Source organism: Mauremys reevesii, linkage group 4 (assembly GCF_016161935.1).
Source record: "Mauremys reevesii isolate NIE-2019 linkage group 4, ASM1616193v1, whole genome shotgun sequence".
Lineage (NCBI taxonomy): Eukaryota > Metazoa > Chordata > Testudines > Geoemydidae > Mauremys > Mauremys reevesii.
Window position 1 is genome coordinate 81,676,063 of NC_052626.1, and position 19,469 is coordinate 81,695,531.

At 35.1% G+C, this 19,469-nt stretch overlaps 1 protein-coding gene across 3 annotated transcripts in view; it reads left to right on the plus strand.

Annotated features, from left to right (window-relative positions):
- The window catches only part of LOC120403491 (golgin subfamily B member 1-like), a 64,094-nt gene that overhangs the window by 19,090 nt on the left and 25,535 nt on the right, over positions 1-19,469 (plus strand). For all 3 annotated transcript variants that reach the window (XM_039534561.1, XM_039534560.1, XM_039534562.1), the window contains exons 13-20: positions 555-646; positions 1,693-1,844; positions 7,848-8,001; positions 8,710-8,833; positions 12,347-12,477; positions 15,288-15,397; positions 17,312-17,480; positions 19,266-19,370. In XM_039534561.1, the coding sequence (XP_039390495.1) occupies positions 555-646; positions 1,693-1,844; positions 7,848-8,001; positions 8,710-8,833; positions 12,347-12,477; positions 15,288-15,397; positions 17,312-17,480; positions 19,266-19,370 (1,037 nt within the window). The remainder of the gene's footprint in view (positions 1-554; positions 647-1,692; positions 1,845-7,847; positions 8,002-8,709; positions 8,834-12,346; positions 12,478-15,287; positions 15,398-17,311; positions 17,481-19,265; positions 19,371-19,469) is intronic.

Consider the following 19,469-nt stretch of genomic DNA (forward strand, 5'->3'; position numbering starts at 1 on the left):
AATTTTATTCATTAAATTCAGAATAGCAGCAAGGGATACAGCTACATGTATTTCAGATAGTTACTGTGTAAGCTTTCCCGCTCAGTACCGCCTGTGTATTATACCCAAATCCTTGACATGCATGCATTTTTGGAGTTGGCCTCTCTGAGCAGAAAGTGTCATTGAAGCAAACTGTTGTGGTTTTCTGTGATGTAGACAAGGCACTGCACATGTAATCTAAACTCAGATCTCCTGAATCCAGGTCTGCTACAGTTTGACATTGGACAAGTCACTTTATATCTCTGTGCCTCAGTTTCACATCTATAAAATGGGGATAATAGTACTTCCCTTTGTAGTTTTGATTGTCATTGATGTAGATTTAAAACATTGACTGGTATTAATAATAATCTGAGTTAATTTTGTAGGGAGATGGACTGCAAAGCCCATCATTCATACCTTCCAAGCCAAATGATTCTATGATCTCAGTTTGGGCTTCCACTCTTCCTTTAGATATTTACTGGTTTACCATGTTATTTTGTCATCAAATAATGAAGCCAATTCATTTGTTTTTGCAGAAGAATTGCTGGCCAAGCTGGAAGTCTATGAAGAGCAGCAGCGAAAATTGCAGGCTGATCTCGAACAAGTTACAAAGAGGGCAGCTTCGCAGGTTTTCTATTCAAAGTTGATTCATGTGAATTGTTGATTAGCTTCACAGTGCTAACTGTAGCCTTCATAACAGTATTATTGGAAACTTGAATTTGAGTTAAAATTAATTTACTAGCATACAGAATTGAGACACCAGTTGTGATTCATTCAGCTTAAAAAGTCTCTAGGTTTTAAATTGTTTTGAAAGTGCTATTGAATTCCTGCATATGTAGAAAATCCATGTAATTTTCAACAGTTTAGTGTTCATCTAGTTACAGATAACTCAAGAGATGTCAGAATGATACTATTTAATGTAAAAACCAAATTGATATCATCAACTAATAAATCTTCTTTCTATCACAAATGTATAGATTCAGGCACAAAAGTGAGAGGGAGGGGGTACTTTAGAAATGTCTGCTAAATAGCCCCTGACAATGATGGATCTTGTTTGTTAATCCTGATATCTGTACAACCAGCAGAGCAGGCTGAAAAACATAACCGTATTTTGCAAAAAATTCAAAGGAAATTAATTTTTTGTACTAAATTTTTAATGGCAAAATTTTGAAACTATTTTTAATTTTTTTCCCCATAAACTTTATTTTGGTGGGGGAACAAAAAACCTTAACTTTTTTTTACTTTCTGATATTTGGGGGGGTTAAGGGGTGTGTATTTTTCCTGTTTAATAAAAAAAAGAAAAAAGGAAATGTTTAATTTCAAAAAGTGAGCAATTTTGAACACAATTAAGGTTTTCAATGGAAATATTTGTTCTGGTCAGTAAGCCATTTTTGTTGAAAAGGCTTTTCAGTTTAAAAAAAAAAAAAAAGTTGACCACCACTGACATGCAGTTTTTGGCTTTTTTTTTTTTAGATGAACTTGCAAGGTCTTCTGTTATAGTCTGTAATGTTAAAGAAAATTATCTACTTTATTTGTTGGTCTTAGTTGTATTTGTTATTTATATAAAGCTGTAAGTGAAGCACAGAGGTGAAAGTTCTGTCCCTGAATAGTTTACAATCTAACTGTTACGTTTATTTTGGTAAATGTTATTTTCATGTCCAACTTCTCTTGTAGGCCAGTGAATCGGGCAGTGTGGATGAGTTTCAGAGTCAGCTTTTGGAGTGGCAGGATATTGTACCAGAATCAGAGGAGGTGCATGACCAAGTCAGAGAGGAGAAATCTGCCATAGACCTGAGAATGGCACAGATTGAAGAAGAGAGAGAAGGTGAATTGAAGTATTTAAGATGAAACTAGATCATTATGCCAGCATAGCAGGTATTACAAATCTGCTGTGTTTGTGCAGTTCAGACAAAATTGATATCTTTCCTCCATGTCTCACTTCTGTAGTCAAGTGAGATTTATGCAGCTAGTGAAGTTAGCAGAATATAATGGTTACTGTAATTCAGTTTGTATGTTAGATTGTTTCCTTGACTCTGTCTGTTTCATACATTCATCACTTTGCATCATGTTTATTGGTGGATGTTTTATTCTGTTAGCTTTTGCAATCTGAGCTGCTTATCTTTGGGGTCATTAGTTGGATTTGTTTCAGAAGCTTAATGTCTGCATTTGAGTTATCAATGATGAAAATGGCGGCTGCTTGGCTGCTTGCCTCGAATTAGAGGAGAAGATATGGGGAGTTGTAGCACTGTTTAAAATTTAGTGATGGGATAGAAAGTTGTGTTTTTGCAAAATATACATGAAATTCGGAGCTTCTCTGTAAATGTCAGTAACCAGCAAGATTTTTAAAAGATTGAGATGTACTAACAGACACGCCATTGATACTGACCAGACAAATGGAGAGAACTGGCAACAGATTGCTAGTTTAAAATGTTAAATATTATATCAAAACCACCATTCCAGGTGATCTGAGATTTTAAGGTCACCAATGATGGTAAAATTAAAAAAAAGTGTTTTCTGTTTGAAAAATCGAACTTATAAAAAAGTCTAAGTATTAGATTTCACACTAATTTTTATTTGCTCCCCTCCTCCCCCCATGACAGTTTACCTTAACTTCTTTCCCCTTTGGTATCGGAATGCGGATTGAAGGCACAAAGGTTAATGTGCACCATCTATAAATAAAATAAATCTAGTTAATTAATTTGAATAGCCTTTTGTTAATCTGTAGCTTGAATGTTTTTGAGACTCAGATGATGGATTTCAAAGTTCATTCTGTAAGTCCCAAAATCTTTAAGGGCCATTTCTCTTCTCTGTTAGAGATTTATACATGTAACTCCTTGGACATTGAGAAGAGAATAAACCTTCTTAATGTTAAGTACTACTTACCTCAGGAGTGTTTGCAAACAGGTCCTTATGCAATAATATTAACAGTTGTAAAACTTCATCCGTGTCCAGTCATTGTTTAATTTTGCAGTTTTCCCCCCTTGGGATATGCATGACCTTTCTGTTTCTTTTTTCCTGCCGTTACACCTGATGAGCACTCAACGTCCCTTCCCCCTCCACTCCTACCCTACACTGCGATTTGGTCAGCCAATAAGAACGTAGTTTCCCATCAGTTTTGTGCATGCAGGTTCCAGCTGTGACAACCTGTAATGTACTGTTGCTGTTTTCCTCTGTAGACCTTTCTTTGGAGGAAATCGCCAACAGTACCTTATAACAGCTGCTGTTGGTGGTATGTGGTTTTTAATAATACATGTAACAAATGCTAGTTCTTAAACTTGTTTTCCTCTTGCAATGCCTATTTCTTTGTTTATATTAACAGAATCATCTTTTTTTCATTCTTCTTTGTTTTAATAGCTGACTCCATATTTACCTTGTAACCTAGTTTAAAGGAAAACTGCACAACTTGCAGTGATTAATTTTCATAAACAAATAGCTAAGAATCAAATTCTGTCATCTTTTTTGTTTGTTTGTTTTTGTTTTAGAGATTACATTAATTCTAATGGGAATAGGATAGGGTTTTTGTTTGTTTGGTTTTGTGTACCCCCCCCCCCCCCCAAAAAAAAAAAAACCAAACAAAAAAACCCACAACACCCCACACCTTGAATATTCCCTCCACCAAAGGACACTCTTGGAATAAATGTTTACTAAAAATGACTATATTTGAATAGTATCTTTCAAAGCCATTTGCAGAGATCCTTGTTGCTGCATTGGTAACTCCAGAGAATACAACTATGGTGGCTTTCATGGAGGCTGCCATTTTAGGCCCCTATCTTGTAGTGGGGTGTACTAGCATGAACCCCTGTATTAGGTGCAGTGGGGAGCTGCATGAGTATAGAGCTCCATGCTATTGGATCCAGTTACAGATTTGAGATCATTATGATACTTAGTAGTAGGACACTGATGCAGGCTGAACACTTATGCAAGTAACTATACTCATATTATTAATTTTGTATAAGTGTTTGCAAGATCAGATCATGGGACTGAATATCAGCTTTTCTATCGGAAGTAATTGCATATCAGAATTCCCAAGTTGTAACATGATCTTACTTTAGAAAATTGTATTAACAGCAATTGTTAAAGTACTTGTTAAATTAACGAGAAATGTTGTAATAAAATTATACAACTTACCTGACCGCTCTAAGATCCTCCAATTTTTGGTGCTTTGTAATGGGGAAAGTCATTAGTAATTTTGCTATTGACATCATTTAGTAAGTGATAAGTAGGGCTGTCTATTAACTGCAGTTAACTTACGTGATTAACTAAAAAAATTAGTAGTGATTAATCACAATTTTAATAGCACTGTTAAACAATAGTATACCAACTGAAATTTTCACATATTTTAGGATGTTTTTCTACATTTTCAAATGTATTGATTTCAGTAACAACACAGAATGCAAAATGTACTGTGCTCACTTTATATCACATTAGTGCTGTCAAGCAATTAAAAAAAGTAATCGCGATTAATCGCTCAATAAAAAAAGTAATCACAATTAATGGTGCTGTTAAACAGTAATCGAATACCATTTAAATATTTTTGGATGTTTTCTACATTTTCAACTGCAATGATTATATTGATTTTTAATTACAACACAGAATACAAAATGTACAGTGCTCACTTTATATTTATTTTTTATTACAAATTTTTGCACTGTAAAAAAACAAGACATAGTATTTTTCAATTCCCCCATTACAAGTACTGTAGTGCAATCTCTTTATCATGAAAGTTGAACCTACAAATGTAGAATTATGTACAAAAAACCCCTGCATTCAAAAATAAAACTATGTAAAACTTTAGAGCCTACAAATCCACTCAGTCCTACTTCTTGTTCAGTGAGTCACTCAGACAAACAAGTTTGTTTACATTTGCAGGAGATAATTCTCCCTGCTTCTTGTTTACAGTGTCACCTGAAAGTGAAAACAGGTGTTCCCAGGGCACTGTTGTAGCTGGCATCACACAATATTTATGTGCCAGATGCGCTAAAGATTCATCCCTTCATGCTTCAACCACCATTCCAGAGGACATGCGTCCATGCTGATGATGGGTTTTGCACAATAATGATTCAAAGCAGAGCAGAATAATCCATGTTTATTTTCATCATCTGAGTCAGATGCCACCAGCAGAAGGCTGATTTTCTTTTTTGGTGGTTTGGGTTCTGTAGTTTCCGCGTCCAAGTGTTGCTCTTCTAAGACTTCTGAAAGCATGCTCCACACCTCATCCCTCTTAGATTTTGGAAGGCACTTTCAGATTCTTAAACCTTGGGTCGAGAGCTGTATCCATCCTTTGAAATCTCACATTGGTACCTTCTTTGCATTTTGTGTAATCTGCAGTGAAAGAATTCTTAAAATGAACAACATGCTTGGTCATCATCCGAGACTGCTATAATATAAAATACATGGCAGAATGTGGGTAAAACAGAGTGGGAGACATGCAGTTCTCCCCCAAGGAGTTCAGTCACAAATTTAATTGACACATTAAACTTTTAATAAGCGTTATCAGCATGGAAGCATGTCCTCTGGAATGGTAGCCGAAGCATGAAGGGGCATAGGTATGTTTAGCAAATCTGGAATGTAAATACCTTGCAACAGAAGTGTCATGCAAATACCTGTTCTCACTTTCTGGTGATGCTGTAAATAAGCAGGCAGCATTATTTTCCGCAAATGTAAACAAACGTATTTGTCTTAGCAATTGGCTGAAGAAGTAGGACTGTGTGGACTTGTAGGCTCAAAAGCTTTACATTGTTTTGTTTTTGAGTGCAGTTATGTAACAAAAAAAAATATACATTATTTGTAAGTTGCACTTTCAGGATAAAGAGATTGCACTACAGTACTTGTGTGAGGTTAATTGAAAAATACAAATATTTGCACTCTAAACAGGATAATCAAAAACAATATAAAGTGAGCACTGTACACTTTGTATTCTGTCTTGTAACTGAAGTCAGTATATTTGAAAATATAGAGAAACATCCAAAATATTTAATAAATTTCAATTGGGATTGCATTGTTTAGCAGTGCGATTAAAACTGATTAATTGCAATTAATATTTTTAATCATGATTTTTTTTTGAGTTAAACATGTGAGTTAACTGTGATTAATCGACAACCCTAATTATTATTTTTCATTCCTTCTTTGCATTGCCAAATTATTGGGACACTGTCAAGTTTACTTACATTTTTTTTTACAAAAGTAAAGACCAAATTCAGATACTCACATTGATTAGCATTTTGCTTCACAAATGGCTGTATTGACTTCAGTGGGACTATTTGCAAAGAATGTGAGTATGGATATGAGAATTTTTCCCTTTAACAAAACCTAAGAAAAGCCTGCATATTTTTTATTTATTTTAATTCTAGTGGAAACTATGTTTAAATAAAATCAAATGAAGATTCCCGAGCAGTATTTGCAGCTCAACCTTGAATTGTTGTTGTAATGTATAAAACCAAAACATGATTAAAAGCAAAAGTGAAAATGACTACTTTATTTTTACTGTCCAATGCAAGAAGTAAACAACCAAAATAAATGGCAAAACATACAAAAACAAGCTCTCACACCAAACTAGGTGTGTAAAAAATCTTTTTAGTTTCATTAGTTTAAAGTGGTAGTAGTAACTTAGCTAAGGAAATATTGTAAAAATATGTGAATTTTAACTCGGTGTCCCATACAAAACACTTAATTTTTTTTTTTAAATTCTACCTAGTACTGTAGAGTTGCACTAATTGGATCTCTTATTACCCTGTAGTTTTCCATTAATTCTATCGGGGGGGAAGGAGCAAAAAGAGTTCCTAATGACATCTAACAGATAAATGTGACAAAAATAAATTTTATTGGTATTGGGTACTGTAACTTGGGTTAAGTCAGGGGCATTCCAGTGGGAATCAGTTTGTCCCAGTGTTACACCAAGAATGAATTTGATCCATTTCTTACCTTATTAAATGCATGGATATAAGTTTTTCTATGAACATCATGGACTGTGGGGAGAGCTGACTTTGAATTGGATTAATTTGTTGAGTGCAGAGGCCATATCTACTCTCAGATTCACCAGTGATTAAAGTATGGAGCCACCTTTATCTTTATTTCTTCATGCTGTTTTGTCTGCTTTGCATGAAACATCTATTCCCCAACCTATCACACGTTTTGTCGTATCACAAAACAGATGGGAATGTACTTAAAATGGAAAAATCATTTCTAACACTGGACAGGATGCATATTTAAGCTTCCATACTCTGAATTTATTCAGGGTGTGTTATTTACAAGTGATTCTATATTTGTTTTACCAAGAATCATATTATTAATGTCTGATAAGATGGTTTGATGCCAGTTTGCAGTGTAACACATGCTTGTGACTTCCTCAAATTATCTGGCATTATAGCTCACACTAAAATTAAAGATACAAGCAAGAAGCATTTCATTTCCATAAACATGCATGTGATTGTTCAGCTGTACAAAATGCAGCAATTTCAGCTGATGGCTTTATCATACAAATTAATTGTCTTTTAACCTGGCAGATTGAACTGAGTTGTAATTTGGCAATTTAATTGGCTGCATTTTTATTGTAGTGTCAAAATACAAATCCCTCTTTCATAATCAGTCTTTCTAAAATGTTGCTGAAGAAGTAAAATCATACTTCAATAGACTTCTGAAAGAATTACATGAAAATTATTCTTACATTCTGTGTAACACTGTTTGGGGAAATCACAAGGTGAATGCTATGAATTGCTCAGATAATCTTATTCCTGTCCGTCATTCATAGGAACTTCAGTCTATCACTGATCTCTTTGTATCTAGTGTGATGTGTGTGATGTGTAAATGTAATTGCTTTCCTGTGGCACAAAACTGATTGAGGATGACTGGTTCTTTCCTGGCTGCTCTGATCCAGCCATAGTCTCAGGGCAGCAGGAGCTGGAGGAGGAACTGACTGCAGTTCAAAGAACTGGCAGGCTGCAGCAGGCAAGCAGGAAGAGCAACCAGGCCATTGGGAAACGTCAGGTAGGTTGGTGGAAATAAAAAACACATTTTACCTATATGTTAATCAGGGACATCAGTAATTCTGTTATTTATATGGCACCATAAGTATGCATGGTGCTTTACAGCTTAATACAAATATATAACTGAAGGACAGGAGGCAAAGAAGGGTTTACAGAAGTAAACAAAACCAAGGTGTATATAGGCATAAATGATGGAGGTAAATTCTAGCAGCATGATAGGTTTCTCTTTAGGTTAAGAAATTTACATGTGTTTTATTCTAAAGTCATTAAGAAATTTCCCATGGAACAACACGCATGCTTCAAGTTAAGCCAGTGTTTAAATACCTTAGTGAATCAGGGCTGTTTTCAGCTTAGGAACAACTGCTACCTATTCTTCTTGTCAGTGGTATAGCATGGAATGATCTCTAAAGAGCACCAATTAATTCTAGTCTCCTTCTTTGAGGTAATCATTGATGTTGTTTCTTATAGATGCTTGTGATCTTTATCCATTAATGTGTATGTAGGGTTAGGAGATATCAATATCATGCTCACATCTTACAGGAAATTTTTTTCTATATTTAATTACCTCTGATATCTCAGACTTAGATTCATTAGCAAAGTTCTACCTTAGTACAGAAGTCATTCATATAATTTTAATTGCAGCTGTCCCTTTTGACAGTTGAGTGTGTATCTTTTTTTATTGATCTCTGCTCTCATGTCCTGCGTGTAGGAGGAATACAGCTTTGACAGAAAACAATGCTTTCAAGAACTGAATGTCACCTTGGATAGCACTGATTCAGCTGAAGGAGAGAACATGGGAGGTTGGTGGCCAGAGTACACTTCTCCTAATGCAGGTGTGATAACCACTAGACCGTTTATTAAAGCATGCACAGCATCTGTATTTTGTGTTTATTTTTGTTTTTCAAATTTAACTAACAACCCATTTTGTGGTGTATTCTAATCTTTGTTGAATTTTTTTGGCTTGCATTTTTTTCCATTTCATTTTGAAGCATGTGCGTGCTGGATGAACTGTCTAGTTTTGGTTCAGAACTAGAACACAATCATGGTTTAACATCTGGGACTCTCCCAATCCTTGTGCCCGTCAAAATGTATTGTCCTGTATGGTAAGATTATATATATTTTTAAGTTATTAGTCTTGTTCTTGTTGAAGTGTCTCCACTTGATATAATCTTGTTTTCCAACCAAACCATTATATTCCACTTCTGTGTCATTTTTAGTTTTAAGATTAAATGCTTATGTGTATATGTATGTGCATTATTTCTTCCTCTATTTTTATATCTGTGAACGATTGTAGTTGTATCTTATTGGCAGTTTATCAGTCAAGTCCATTTGTTCCAAGTGTTTCTTTAGTTATGATAAAAAATCAAGAACTGTTGCTGGCATTTCTTAGTACTGTTTTGCAAAGGTCTACTACAAAGTAAATGTATAGTCCCAGGACGTTTGTTAGAAACATTACATTCACCCTTTCATCTACATCTTTTTCAAGATAATATAGATTAGGTGAAAAGTAATCGCTTATCACAGTAAATTTACAGCTATCCTAAGTAATGGAATATTCAGCTTAGAAGCTATAGTTTTCAAATATTTGCACACACAAGAGTATCTTGGGTTTTGAAATTTTTTGAAATGCAGGATTTTTTTTTTAAACTTGACAGATAAAGTTTTAATTGAAAATCTCAACCATTGAAGAAAATTGCAGCCATTTTTGTGTGGCGTTCTCACAAGTCAGCTGATTTTTGCTTTGGCATGCTGAGTAGAAGCTTGCAAGGTTGCTGGGTAGGGAACTGGGAACGTGGTAGGAAAATGCAGGTGTTTTTAGGGTTTGGGACAGATACTTACAGTTCTAAGTAGCCCTAATTTAAAATCTACAGGCTTTTGCAGCAGATACTGGTTTAGGCTAGAAGTTGTATAAATACAAATGTGTGTGTTAACTACTGCAACACACAAATGTTCAGCAGATAATTTAGTTGTACTGTGAATTGTCCTTTTTCATAATCCTAGCTGGTGGCTTTGGAGTCATATATGCCCTCTTCATCATTTAAAAATATAATGTAGATACAGTGTAATAGTGAAAGATCCACCTTTATTTGCCTAATCTCTCTTAATTACATGGTTATTGTCTTTAATTCTGAATCCTGACCTGTTTGTAGTTAACCATCAATCCAGAGTTTTGTTTTGTTAGTTGATTGATCCATTTAAAAAGCATCTATTTTTTCACATGGCACTCTTAGGTAAAACTTTTCTGAAGAAGCTAATAATCTATGCCATCAGAACTGGCTGCTTTGTGTTTATCAAGCAGATTATTGAACAAGAATATCATAAGGAATATGCAGATGTGAAACCCTGGTACTTCTCAACTAGAATGAAACTTGACCTGAAGAAATGTGATAGAAATGGGAGGAAATATAGTTTGACAGTTTTACTTCATTCGTATGAGACTGGAAATTATTTTGGCCCAGTGCCTTACTTTGGCTGCAGAATCCATTGGTTTAAATCAGTGATTTAAATCACCAATTTAATGGTGATTAAAAACAGCAAGCAGGAAACCTTGATTTAAATAATTGATTTAATTGTGCTTTGTATTTTTACTCTATTTTCCTATAGAAAGGCTGAATCTCATTAGTTGATAACCATTAAAACTTAGCGATTTGCAGCAAAATATAGCCTGTACATTAAATTTGGTGTTTTTGCTAATCAGGAGAATATACTGTATTTATACATATTTATTTGAGCAGTTATATAGCTTACCTTACGTTTATACAAATTCTTAAAATGTAAAAATTATGTTAGAAGATTAATTTTTTACTTGTGTGTGGATCTATTTGAATGGAAAATCAAATTTGATTTAAAATGCTCAAAAACAGCATTTAAAACTTTTTAATTAAATAGGACCACCGTAAGTGCTAGATACATAAACTTTTTTCTTATCAATACATTTATCAGAACATGTTTTGCATTTAACACTACATGATTTAGTAAACAAAGGAAGTCTTATCTGTAGTTAGTGATTTAAACTGATTTTTCTGGTTTCTTAACTCTGAATGAACTAGTCATTGAACTGAACTGGTTGAATAAACGGAAATGAAGGGTGGCTGCTGTAAAAGCTGGTTTAACACTTCCACAAACTCTGATTCCAGATGCTTATTCAATGATTTCCAGCAGTTCAGTGGTTTGACTTTAACAGTTAGCAGCAAACCATGTACTGCTTAATATTATTTTTGTATTTAATTTAAATTATTTTAATAGATTGTCAATTTCACATTTAATTTTAAATAGGTTTACCTTAAAAAAAACACCCTATACTTAATTTAAATAAAAAATGAATCAAGTCAGATTTTTTTTAAATATCAAAAAAAAAATTTTTTATTACAGCATGTTAGTCTGTAAAATTGACCTATGTTGATGACGATCCTATCTGGAAGGTGTTGCCTTCTGGACTCCTCTTAAACTGCCATATGACTTTGGCTAATAATATACTGGGGCACAAGGGCTGCAGTCTCACACATCCTAGAGCACTGTGCAGTAGTTTCAAGAAGCCACATGTCAGTCATCATTTACTATGTTTTCCTGTCTAGCATGGATTGGTTCAGCCACTCATCATTCCCACCTCACTCTCCATAAGGCAAAACTTCCAAATGTGAGCATTCCAGAGACAAGGTGGCGAGATATCATCTTTTATTGGACAAAAAAGAAAAGATATTGCCTCACCGACCTTGTCTCTCTAACATACTGAGACCGACACAACTGCAACTACATTACATATAACAAATATGCGCATTGTCATTGTACAGGATAGCTAATTTTTGTCTTTGCAAAGTCAGTGTACCCAGTGAATATTCCTTTGTGAGGTCTGCTTTAAAATAAAATTGCTATTTTCTGTTGAACAGATGAGCTCCCAGCTTTCGATAGTCCATTTCACTTGATATATGTTAATAGTGCTTAGAAGTGGATCCTGCAGACAAACAACTTTACTCATTTGAGTAAAATTATTCAATTCATAAACATTCACAGGATTGGTCCCTTTGCTTGTACATAGCAAGATAACTTTTTGCTAGTTTTTATAGGGGATCTTGAACTGTAAACTCAATCCCATTATTTGAAAAGTTCAGGGAATATTTGATCATTAAAGCTTTTATAAATATGATTACATGTTTTTCAGAGATGCTGGGCATCCATAACTCCCACTGAAATCCATTGGAACCTGCAGGTGCTCAACACCTCTGAAAATTAAACCAATAATGGTGTGGGTAGTTGCTAGACTTATGTTATCTGACAGTTATCTGTATGTGAAACACGTTGTTTGGAACCGTTCTTGAAATAAATATTTTCCCTTTGAAACTACATAGGTTTGCGGACAGTAGTTGAAGAGTTGGAATTGGAAAGAAATCAACTACAGGAACAAATTCTAATCCTGGAGGAACGCTGTCAGGACTTGGAAGACAGATTACAGCTGCAGGGCAGAATAGAAGCCCTTCAGGTGAGCTTTTATATTTGTGTTAGGAGCCGAAGATGATGTAGGGAGACTCATTTAGTGTTCGCTTTATATTTGGATGAAAATAGTTTATAGTAAAGTAAAAATGAAGATTAGCAAAAGATTCTACAGTATATGTTTGTACTTAAAAAATATGGGGTAATATTACAGTACGATGTACTCGTACTATATTGTGTGGTACTGAACAGTGGAAAACTGTGCCCATTTTGCTCACTGCAAGAAAGTCACACAGTGAGAAATATTTCTTACCCTGCAAAAACTGAAAAATAGCTTTTCAAAATAATTATTACGTAAAAAAAAATGTTTAGAAGCCTGTTACTAGTGACAGCAACATGTTGAAATTGAATATCATTTTTGTCATCAACAGTATAGGGCCTGTTTCAGAGGTCAAGAACTTGATTCTTCTGTCACTGACACAAGTGTATTTTCACTTACTCTACATCTGCATTTCAGTAGTTACTTCGGTTTTTTTCTGATGTGAGTGAGGAATCAAGCCCTAATAACTACTTATCTTTAATATCACTTCTAATATCAACAGTACATCATTTTCTCATAGGCTAAAGGAGGTTGCATAACACTTCATAATCAGAGAAGTTAAAGGCTAATAAGAAAATGAAATTATTGAAGTCAGATTTAGTAAGGAAAGGGCCTGTAGGTGAATGAAGGGGAGAGATTTTCTAGATAGATGGAAGCTGCCAAAGTAGTAGAGCAACCCCCATATTTATGAGAGTTGCAAGGACACATGTAAACCAAGATGATCTGTCAGATAGCAGGCAAATAGGGTGTGAAATGAATACACATGGAGATCTAAAAAGTAGGAGGACACTATGGAGAATAATTTGAACATTCACTTTTGACACTTGAGTAACTTATTATGTCCTGTACAGAGTAGTTGATCTGTAACAGTTGTTGATTCCCTGTCTTGGTAAAATGGGTGGTAGTATCTATTAAATTTTTTAAAACCCCGTACATTAAAATTAGAATCCTTACAGAGCAAAGTTATCTAATGAACAAAAGGGTGTAGTTTATCCCTACATAGAGTTTAAAACCTGTATGTGAGTATGCTTCTGAGGTTTAGCTACCAGCCTACAGAGAGATCCTGGCCCATTTAATTCACTGGCAAAAGTTGCATTGACTTCAGTGATGTCAGGATATCACCCCAAATCTGTCTTTTTTCCACAAGATTGAAATCTCAATAAATTAAACCTTCAAAGTATAGAGGGAGTTTCTTAGCAGCTAATGTGTCTCTTACCTTTTTTAAAAATGGTATGGTATTTGGGTTGTTATGGTAACTGCTTGTGATTTTAAAAAAAGAATAGTAATAATTTTCACTTATTAATGACTGTTTCTAGAAACTTCCCAAAATTAATCCATGAAGACACCAAATGAAATAATAAATTAAAAGCTTTCAATCCAAACAGAAGTTTCCAGGTCATCATTTTGTTTGACAATTTTCTAAGCTTTCAAAATGACATGACTAACTTCTCCCTAAAACTCCACAGTTGTGGTATATATCTAATTATTCCTTTAGCTAGCAAAGTGCATATATTAAATTACTGTTTTTTTTCCTCTAAATTAAGTTGTTTATATTAAGAGGCAGACAACCTTATGTTAATATTTGAGACTCTTGTAACAAAGCCTTTCAATACAGGTAACATTTGGTGTAGAGGAAGAAGGGCAGCCATTGAGGGCTATACAGGTGTGTTCTGCCCACTCCAAAGTGATAGCATATTTTCCCTAGAGGTGACAGGTTTGCCATATTGTTTGTCCTACAAACTCTTGTTGGTAATTTTGGATTTGTGTATGTTGCTTTTGGTTGTGGTTGCTAGTTTTTTGTTTTGCAGTTTTACTCATGAACTGGTGCAGTGAAGTTGGCTAGAGTAACAGAGTTATACTGTGTTACAAACTGTGTCAATGGAGCTTGCTTTATTTTTCTTTTCACCTCCTTCCATAGATTATTTTGCAATCTACTTCAGATTGCTGGTTGCCTTTGATCAGAGCAACAACAAAGGTTTAAAAAGATCTGCAGAGAAGCAGTTGGAATTCATTACTGTGTTCAGATCAACATGGAAAATGTTTTCAAAGAATGAGCTGTCTCTAGTGTTCTCCTTTTAGAACTTGTCTTCACTGCAACAGTTAGCTTGAGTAAATAAATACATTAGAGTTACTCCATTCAAGTTAGTCAGTCTTGAGCGAGAATGGAATGAGAGAAGCCACTCTGAAACAACACTCCAGCTACCTAGAGTGACTTGACTGGCACCACAAAATCATTAATTAGCAGCTGATGAGTAGTAACTCCAGCTGCTGAATTCACATTTTGTTACTAGCATCATCAGCACTCAAGCTTCAACCCCCTTATCGGTCAGCTAAATCACCACTTAACGCACCACTTTATTCGATCTAGATTTTGGGTGTGGACAGGAATCTGGTTAGGGGCAAAACGTGATTTGTACCTCAAGCTAACAATGTAGTGAAGGCAAGCACAGAAAAGTAAGCTGCTTTCACACAGTACGAGTATTTGTGTTTTGTTGTCTTTTTGTGTAAAGTGTTTAGAGTCTCTTGAGTTTCTGTTATGATGCAATCACTAAGGGAGAAACCTCTCAAAGGTGAGTAACATCTACTGTTTGAACCAGTAATATTTCAGACCTGAATTGGTAATCACTAATATGCTAGAACAATAATCTTTACAGTGTGTAGAATGTGAAAGGCTATGGGGCAGATTTTCAAGATGTCTATTTTATTGCCATTCTGGATATTTGTGAGCTGTAATCATGTTCACCATTGCTTTGTTGCAGAGTGAAAATGAACGTTTGCAGACCCAGCTCAGTCAACTGCGTACCCAACAAATGCGAGATGCAGAAAAGCACCAAGTTCTTGTTTCCAGTTTTAATGAACAGCTTAAAGGGTAAAACAATTTTTGTAAAACATTCAGTACAGGACCAGTTGCAATTATACATGTCTTTTTGCAGCTTTAAATTTACATTTGCAGTGAAACATAAAGAATATAATACTTTCAGCAAGCTTGAAAATAAGTCTTGATTTCCACTACAATAGTAAAATCAGATTATTTCTGGACTTGGTTATTTTTATGGTAAGTGTACAAACAGTGAATTCATAGTAATATGAATTGTATTTAGAAAAAATATTAGGGCTTTTGATTAATCACAGTTAACACACACAAATAACTCAAAAAATTAACTGCAATTAAAAAAATTAATCACAATTAATCACACTATTAAACAATAGAATACCAATTGAAATTTATTAAATATTTTTGATGTTTTTCTATGTTTTCAAATATATCAATTTCAGTTACAAAACAGAATACAAACTGTACAATGCTCACTTTATATTATTTTTATTACAAATATTTGCACTGTAAAAATGATAAAAGAAATAGTATTTTTCAGTTCACCTCATACAAGTACTGTAGTGCAATTTCTTTATCATGAAAGTGCATCTTACAAATGTAGGGTTTTTTTGTTACATAACTGCACTCAAAAACAAAACAATGTAAAACTTGCAAGCCTACAAGTCCACTCAGTCCTACTTCTTGTTCAGCCAATCACCAAGATAAACAAGTTTGTTTACATTTATGGGAGATAATGCTGCCCACTTCTTAATAATGGCACTGTTGTAGCTGGTGTTGCAAGATATTTACTTGCCAGATGCACCAAAGATTCATATGTCCCTTCGTGCTTTGGCCACCATTTCAGGAGACATGCTTCCATGCTGATGACACTTGTTTTAAAAAAAAAAAAAAAAATGCATTCATTACATTTGGAGTGCAGGTGAGAATTGTATGTCTCCTGCTCTGCTTTACCAGCATTCCACCATATATTTCATGTTATAGCGGTCTCGCATGTTGATCGTTTTAAAAACACTTTTACTGCAAATGTGACACAAATCTTAGATACCAATGTGAAATTTCTAAAGAAAACTACAGCACTCGACCCGAGATTGAAGAATTTGAAATGTCTTCCAAAATCTGAGAAGGATAAGGTGTGGAGCATGCTTTCAGAAGTCTTAAAAGAGCAACACTCTAATGCAGAAACTACAGAACCCAAACCACCAAAAAGGAAAATCAACTTTCTGCTGGTAGCATCTGACTAAGATAATGAAAATGAACATGCATTAGGCCACACTGTTTGGATCGTTATCGAGCAGAACCTGTGATCAGGTGGTTGAATCATGAAGGGTCATATGACTCGTTAGCGCATCTGGCATGTAAATGTCTTGCGACGCTGGCCACAACAGTGCCATGCAAGCATCTGTTCTCGCTTTCAGGTGACATTGTAAACAAGAAGCAGGCAGCATTATCTTCTGCAAATGTAAACAAACTTGTTTGAGCGATTGGCTGAACAAGAAGTAGGACTTGTATGCCCTAAAGTTTTACATTGTTTTATTTTTGAATGCAGTTTTTTTGTACATAATTCTACATTTGTACATTAAATTTTTGTGATAAAGAGATTACACTACAGTACTTGTATTAGGTTAATTGAAAAATACTATTTCTTTTGTTTTTTACAGTGCAAATATTTGTAATAAAAAATAAATATAAAGTGAGCACCGTACACTTTGTGTTGTGTTGTAATTGAAATCAATGTATTTGAAAATGAAGAAAACATCCAAAAAATTTAAATAAATGGTATGGTATTGTTTAACAGCTAGATTACTTTTTTTAATTGCTTGATAGCTCTAAAAATTATACATTGGCTTTAGAAAGTTAAGACTGTAAAATAACAAGCTCTGTTTTCAAATACTACTTAATAAAATGAACATTGAGTATTAGAGTTCTAAATAAATATTTTCTTGCTAGATTAAGTGATAGAAAAAGCTTCCTTGAAACTTCACTTGCGGAGAAGGAACAAAAGCTGTTGAGTACAATGGAGAAACTAGAGCAGATTGAAAATTTGAGGCAGTTACTTCAAGAAAAAGATCTTCTGAACAAGGAACTTGGTGAAAAGCTTGTGCAAACTGAACAGAAGGTAAGTTGAACACATGATGAGGCACTGAACATAATTACTTTTGGAACAATATTGAATTTAAATGCAGGCAGCCTTCTTTTGATTTGGAATCTGATGTTTTTTGTAAAAGTCTTGCAAAGAATTAATAGAAATAATGAAAGAAAATATAATCCAGTTATATTGGGTAACAGTTTCCTAACTGAATGCAAGTTTTAGACCTTTTTTTAAAATGTGTTTTACAATTTGAAGTAAATGTCAATACCTGGAAAAGGTACAGGAGAGACAACACTAGCAACCCAAACCCTTTTATTAATGATATATTGGATACAGCAGCAAAGAATCCCGTGGCACCTTATAGACTAAGAGGTATTGGAGCATGAGCTTTCATGGGTGAATACCCACTTCGTCGTATTCACCCACGAAAGCTCATGCTCTAAAACGTCTGTTAGTCTATAAGGTGCCACAGGACTCTTTTTGCTGCTTTTACAGATCCAGACTAACACGGCTACCCCCCTGATATTGGATACATACATTCTGGGAAGTGATCTGAATGCACTCCACCTGTTCCAAAGCTCCTCCTTCATATGGGGGAAGTACAACAGTTCAATTTCCATGCCTATTCAACTTTGGTTTCTTAGTTGAGGCTGCTAACCAGGATGCTAGTTGTGATTTTGGCATCTGCTCAGTAGGAGCTGGACTGAGACTTGTCAGTTAATTTCACAAAGGCCACTGAATATCTGTTGGATGGCCTAGGGGGCAGGGTTCCCCTCAAGTCCCCTCCAGAGTCCTCTTCAGGTCCTTGGACTGTATTTCTCTCCCCCCGTGGCAGATGCCCAAGGTGATCTTGAAGAAAACAAACAGAAAATAAAAGTTCTTTGCCCTCTTTCTTCCCATATGGGAGTGGGGGGGGGGGGGGAGTCCATGGGAAATTGAAAAGAAGCAAGGATGAGCGGGAGCTCAGGCAGTCTTCCTGGGTCAGCCCTTTGAGCTTAGTCTACACAGGGTCCCCCTCTTCGTCGTACGTGCTGCTCTGAGTCTGTGTCCTGTGGCTTTGGGAGCAGTGAGGCTCGTTGCTGTCTCCCTCTCGGTGGGCCTATCTCCGTTGTTAAGATGGGGCGGCCTTCTCCCTGTTCACTGCCCCTTCCTGTGGCAGATTTTCCCTTTTAAGCTACTCCTTCCCCCCCCCCCCACCCTCCCGGCAGAAAAAGCATTGCAGGTGCTACTTGTTGGTGTTGAACAGGCCGAGCGAAGCTTTTTAGTCCCCTCTCTGTCAGTGTGAGGGTGTGCCCCTTCACAGATGGTAACAACTTCAAATTACCTCAGCCAGCTTGAAACTGGTGACTTGGAGGTGATGGGCTCAATATCTCATTACTGATTCCCTGATGCATCTAATCCTATCTCATTTTACATTCCTTTTGAATAATAGTTTGTGTTCTTGTGAATAAATTTTGTTTTGACATCTCTTGGATGAGATATAAATGACCAAAATTTTAGGGTGTTTACCTTGGCTTCCTGGTCATATTCCAATAACACTATTGTCATTTTTCCTATTTAGAATCTTCTGCACTTTCAATTGAATGTGGTATTACTTATTTGTGCTGAACTGTTGTCTGATGTTGCTGTGACTCCGTACAAATCTGTATCCCTTTGGTCAATTAAAAGGTCCCTGTGTGTAGACTGTATATCAGTTTCTTTATAAATCAGAATTAATGTAAACTTAAATTCAGGATTGTAATTTACAGACATATAGGCATTATTTCTTTTATGTACTTACATATCTCCTTGAAAATTTTCTTTTATGTTAAGCTGGATGAAGTCTTGAAAAAGTACAGTACATATGAAGTGGAGTGCACTGAACAGAAAATAGCTATCAATGATCTAACAGAAAAAGTTTCTACATTTAAAGAAAAGGTAACTCATTAAAGTGATGTGGAAATTTTTTTACATGTGCTTAGTTTGGCTTGATACATTATAATCGTCTAGCAGAATATGTAAGAATTAAAAGTACTT